The sequence below is a fragment of the Oncorhynchus tshawytscha genome, linkage group LG09 (assembly GCF_018296145.1).
Source record: "Oncorhynchus tshawytscha isolate Ot180627B linkage group LG09, Otsh_v2.0, whole genome shotgun sequence".
NCBI classification, from domain to species: Eukaryota; Metazoa; Chordata; class Actinopteri; order Salmoniformes; family Salmonidae; genus Oncorhynchus; species Oncorhynchus tshawytscha.
The window spans coordinates 67,141,154-67,147,316 of record NC_056437.1 but is presented as its reverse complement, the minus strand read 5'-3'; the positions used below and the strand labels follow the sequence as shown (position 1 = coordinate 67,147,316).

At 41.2% G+C, this 6,163-nt stretch overlaps 1 protein-coding gene across 1 annotated transcript in view; it reads left to right on the top strand.

Moving 5' to 3' along the window:
- Positions 1-2,243: 2,243 nt before the first annotated feature.
- Positions 2,244-6,163, top strand: part of LOC112258460 (nuclear body protein SP140-like protein) — a 29,780-nt gene continuing 25,860 nt past the window's right edge. Inside the window, exon 1 of the mRNA XM_024432842.2 lies at positions 2,244-2,778. Within this exon, the coding sequence (XP_024288610.2) occupies positions 2,635-2,778 (144 nt within the window). The 5' untranslated portion in view covers positions 2,244-2,634. The remainder of the gene's footprint in view (positions 2,779-6,163) is intronic.

Sequence of the window (6,163 nt, the reverse complement as noted above, 5' to 3'; positions counted from 1 at the left end):
AGAGACGGTTTCTGACAGTTTGTGCAGAAATTCTTTAGTTGTGCAAACCCACAGTTTCATCAGGTGTCCGGGTGGCTTGTCTCAGACCATCCCGCAGGTGAAGAAGCCAGATGTAGAGGTGCTTAGCTGGCGTCGTTACACGTGGTCTGCGGTTGTGAGGTCGGTTGGACTTACTACCAAATTTTCTGGAACGAAAATCTACTTACTGTAGAGAAATTAGCATTCAATTCTCTGGCAACAGCTCTGGTGGACATTCCTGCAGTCAGTGTGCCAAAGCACGCTCCCTGAAAACTTGAGACATCTGTGGCATTGTGTTGTGTGACAAAACTGCACATTTTAGAGTGGCCTTTTATTGTTCCCAGGACAAGGTCCACCTGTGTAATGATCATGCTGTTTAATCAGCTTCTTGATATACCACACCTGTCAGGTGGATGGATTGTCTTGGCAAAGGATAAATGCTCACTAACAGGGATGTAAAGAAAGTTGTGCACACAATTTGAGAGAAATAAGCTTTTTGTGCGTATGGAACATTTCTGGGATCTTTTAATTCAGCTCATGAAACATGGAACCAACACTTTACATGTTGCATTTATATTATGTTCAGTATATTATCACACACTCACAAACTGAAATCGTGTGTGTGTGTGTGTGTGTGTGTGTGTGTGTGTGTGTGTGTGTGTGTGTGTGTGTGTGTGTGTGTGTGTGTGTGTGTGTGTGTGTGTGTGTGTGTGTGTGTGTGTAAATCTGCATTGTACAGTTAATCAGTGAGAGAGAGCCTCAAATATCACATTCATGTATTTGGTCTCGTTTGCATGGTCAAACAAAAACAACTTAATGATTATAGATTATAGATCCTTCCACAATGCAGGCAATTGCTGAAGTTGGTGCAACTGTTTTAAGGGATAGACCTTGGGTTAAGGGTTAAGGGTTAGTGTTTTTTCTGCAAAAAAACATGCTCTCTTGCTCTTCGCCGTGGCCATCTGCAGGTACTGCATATCTCTTTCAATACACTCACTGGGCTCACAATCTGAGGTAGCAACTGCGTCAGATCTACAAATCACCATTAGCTGCTAAGCAATGAGCTAGACCCATCCACTTAGTTTGCAACTCAGTGGACCTGCGCTCCATTTGCTAAAATCTTTTTATTCCGCCTGTTTAAATTTGCCATATCTTGAGAGAAAAAAAGATAGGGACATGCGTTTTGATTACGTTTTGCTCCTTTTTCTGAAAATAAGATTGATAACCATGACCAGGCATTTCAATCACCATGGGTCACCACAATGTGTAGCCAGGAGAGCAGTGCTAGTGCTCACCAAGTAGCCATAACCTGGTAATATCACATTATCTGATATAATTATAATAATGGGTTATCTGCTAGAGCACCCTGAATTGAAAATGTTCTTCTGTATGAGTTTCATCCCATACATCAGTGGTTTCAAGTTTGTATCTGTATATTCTTTTTACGAGCTAATGGTAGCGGAAAATAAAATACTTCTGCATTTCCCAAACTGTCAACACATTGCATATAGGCTCAGGATAACGAAGGATAAAGTTGGTAAGCTGATATTCAGAACTTAAATAGCCAATAGGACTAATAAAGCCAATGCCGGTGGGTCTACCATATCGATGGGCATTCATAAAATTCTATTGCGGGCCGACATGGTAGGCTACACCTCAATAAGCTCAAGCCAATGTCTTTTTGACATATTTTTTGGGGGTCCTGTCCGCACCTGCAGTCTTTGCGTTGTGTTTTACAAATGGTAGGCCTCCCACATAGATGGGCATTCCTAAAATTCTATGTCAGGCGACAGTGTAAACTATACCTCAGTAAGCACTGACCGACACTGATGCCTTCTGGATGTTCTTTTTGGTCTTTGTCCAATGTCTTTTTTGGTGCCATCTAGACCGGCCTCGGTTTCCATATCTAAAGATGTTGCTTGATGGTCCACTCTGGACCACTCATAGGTTTGGTTCAGATTTTGTCTGGTCTGGGCGAGCTTTGATTTGGCCCAAACATAAGAGGTCTATAAATGACGTATTTCAACTTTCATTCAGAAACGAAAATGAACCTGATTTCAACATCTGGAAAATGCATATTTTCACCTTTCATTTAGAACCTAAATTGAACCTAACTTCAACGTCTTGAAAATACGGATAGTAGAGGTCTTTTTAACGTCATTTTTGCTTACTTGGGACAATTCTCGTAAGGGGCGGGTATTTTGTTGTCTCGCCGAGCGCGACCAGGACCGTCACATAAGCACTTTCACTTTCCAAAGGTCAACGTCGTTTGAAGTGGCCTTCCGTGCTGGCGGGAGATGTATTTTATCTTCGAAAATAACAACAACAACATATTGTAGGCCGCAGATGAAAACGTTTTGATTGCGTCCATCGTCTAAACTGGAATGTAGTGTTTTCGTCTCGCATGCTTTTGCGCGTCTACAGTCCGAATGAATCTATCCACCCTGGGCCTGTATTGAATTGTAAATAGCCTACAATCATACTTTCATTTTTGAATCTATATGTGCAACCCAATATGAACCTGATCATTAATTATTCATTGAACTGGTAAATATAGCAATTTTTCAATAAAGAAAACTGAATTGAAGAGGGCAACAGCAGTTGCGATCGGCGCTAATGGACCCGTTGGATTTTCTGACAGATAAACAGTTACTGCAGTTTTTCTGCTGTAGTAAAACAGAAATGTCGTGCATGGAGCAACCACACACCTTTCTTAACCAGCTCCGAGACCACCACCTCATTCCGGAGAAAATGCACATGGTGAGCAGTAGAGACCGCAACATTTCTATAGACATACCCACACACTCAAAGGTTCAATTTAATCCCATCGGTCACAAAAACATGTAGGCCTACTTTACAGGCTTTAAATAAGTTAAGGTTGTACTTAACAAATAAGTCACATATTATGCATTATTAAGGTGAAGTATGATTCAGAGAAGTTTCATTAGATTTCTCAAAATTGTCACAAGACAAGGATAAATCTCCAAGGTTCAGACCTAGTTTTACACCAGAAGTCTGTATTCAACAGCTTAAAAAACAAATATTGTTGAAATGTTTTAATAGTTTAATGTTTTGAGGGTCTAGTTACATAGACAATGTGCCTTAATTTTCAATAAATTCACTTTAATACAGATACAGTATCACAGCAAGTATTGTGTAATGACACAGCACAATACCGTAAAATTGACTGTACTAGGTCTATACTGTAAAAAAAAGTGAATGCTACCATCTTTGAAAGGAATTAATGATTGGATGAATGAATTACATTTATTGAGGTGAGGGTTTATATTTCACAGTGTTTTACTGTAATTACAAAGGATTGGTGCAAGATTTGACCAAATATTTAGGAAGAGGTCATCATCTGAGGAAGTCTGTGAAGGGAGAAACCAAATAAAAAAAGTGTCCAAAAAACTGATTTTCACCAAGTCAAATAGATTTATTGTGTTATAGGTATCATGATACTTTAATCTAAACCAAAGTAGATAATTATAATATTGTTCTATACATCAGTTGGAGTCTATAAGCTTCACTATTAGGTCCTAAACCAAATCAAATTTCAAATCAAATTTATTTATATAGCCCTTCGTACATCAGCTGATATCTCAAAGTGCTGTACAGAAACCCAGCCTAAAACCCCAAACAGCAAGCAATGCAGGTGTAGAAGCACGGTGGCTAGGAAAAACTCCCTAGAAAGGCCAAAACCTAGGAAGAAACCTAGAGAGGAACCAGGCTATGTGGGGTGGCCAGTCCTCTTCTGGCTGTGCCGGGTGGAGATTATAACAGAACATGGCCAAGATGTTCAAATGTTCATAAATGACCAGCATGGTCGTATAATAATAAGGCAGAACAGTTGAAACTGGAGCAGCAGCACGGCCAGGTGGACTGGGGACAGCAAGGAGTAATCATGTCAGGTAGTCCTGGGGCATGGTCCTAGGGCTCAGGTCCTCCGAGAGAGAGAGAGAGAAAGAGAGAATTAGAGAACGCACACTTAGATTCACACAGGACACCGAATAGGACAGGAGAGGTACTCCAGATATAACAAACTGACCCTAGCCCCGACACATTAACTACTGCAGCATAAATACTGGAGGCTGAGACAGGAGGGGTCAGGAGACACTGTGGCCCCATCCGAGGACACCCCCAGACAGGGCCAAACAGGAAGGATATAACCTCACCCACTTTGCCAAAGCACAGCCCCCACACCACTAGAGGGATATCTTCAACCACAAACTTACCATCCTGAGACAAGGCTGAGTATAGCCCACAAAGAACTCCGCCATGGCACAACCCAAGGGGGGGCGCCATCCCAGACAGGATGACCACATCAGTGAATCAACCCACTCAGGTGACGCACCCTTTCCAGGGACGGCAAGAGAGAGCCCCAGTAAGCCAGTGACTCAGCCCCTGTAATAGGGTTAGAGGCAGAGAATCCCAGTGGGAAGAGGGGAACCGGCCAGGCAGAGACAGCAACGGCGGTTCGTTGCTCCGTTCACCTTCCCACTCCTGGGCCAGACTACACTCAATCATATGACCCACTGAAGAGATAAGTCTTCAGTAAGGACTTAAAGGTTGAGACCGAGTTTGCGTCTCTGACATGGGTAGGCAGACCGTTCCATAAAAATGGAGCTCTATAGGAGAAAGCCCTGCCTCCAGCTGTTTGCTTAGAAATTCTAGGGACAATTAGGAGGCCTGCGTCTTGTGACTGTAGCGTACGTGTAGGTATGTACGGCAGGACCAAATCAGAGAGATAGGTAGGAGCAAGCCCATGTAATGCTTTGTAGGTTAGCAGTAAAACCTTGAAATCAGCCCTTGCTTTGACAGGAAGCCAGTGTAGAGAGGCTAGCACTGGAGTAATATGATCAAATTTTTTGGTTCTAGTCAGAATTCGAGCAGCCGTATTTAGTACTAACTGAAGTTTATTTAGTGCTTTATCCGGGTAGCCGGAAAGTAGAGCATTGCAGTAGTCTAACCTAGAAGTGACAAAAGCATGGATTAATTTTTCTGCATCATTTTTGGACAGATAGTTTCTGATTTTTGCAATGTTACGTAGATGGAAAAAGCTGTCCTTGAAATGGTCTTGATATGTTCTTCAAAAGAGAGATCAGGGTCCAGAGTAACGCCAAGGTCCTTCACAGTTTTATTTGAGACGACTGTACAACCATTAAGATTAATTGTCAGATTCAACAGAAGATCTCTTTGTTTCTTGGGACCTAGAACAAGCATCTCTGTTTTGTCCGAGTTTAAAAGTAGAAAGTTTGCAGCCATCCACTTCCTTATGTCTGAAACACATGCTTCTAACAAGGGCAATTTTGGGGCTTCACCATGTTTCATTGAAATGTACAGCTGTGTGTCATCCGCATAGCAGTGAAAGTTAACATTATGTTTTCGAATAACATCCCCAAGAGGTAAAATATATAGTGAAAACAATAGTGGTCCCAAAACAGAACCTTGAGGAACACCGAAATTTACAGTTGATTTGTCAGAGGACAAACCATTCACAGAGGCAAACTGATATCTGAACTGAAACCTAGCATAAAAGTGCATCCTTGTAGCTGTGTGGGCTAATATAGTCAAAATGTTTCCCATCTGTTAAATTGAGCCAATGGCAAGTTGAGCCAATTGAAGTGTTTTCTTCCCAGGCGTAATGCAAGGCATTATTGCTGGGATATGAGTCAACAACAGGGCCTGGCCTATGTTAAAAGTGTTGTAAAAAGGTGTTAAGCCTGTGTTAAAAGATGCTTAAAATGATAAAAAGACAAAAAGTGATTGTGAATTGTGTTTGGGAAATATAGATATTCATGGTTTTAAAAAGGTAGTGGCAATTTTATTCAGTACTGACATTTTTAGGTGGCTTAACTTATCCTGTCCCGCAGCTCACCTTACCTCATAAGTTGTGCCAAGAGACCATTTTTTGGGACTAGCTATGTTTTCAAAATTGTAATGTTATCATGAATTCTGATTATTTCCAGGTATACACAACATCCTGAAATATATGTAGATATTTTGTTAGAAAGAACACTATATTTCGCTTGACGGAGTGACGCTGAATGTAAAAAAATGGCTAAACTTACCCCACTGTCCCCTAAAGTGTTTACTTTTCACAGCATATTAATTCATATTTGGTGTTTTATAGTGATGTTACGTT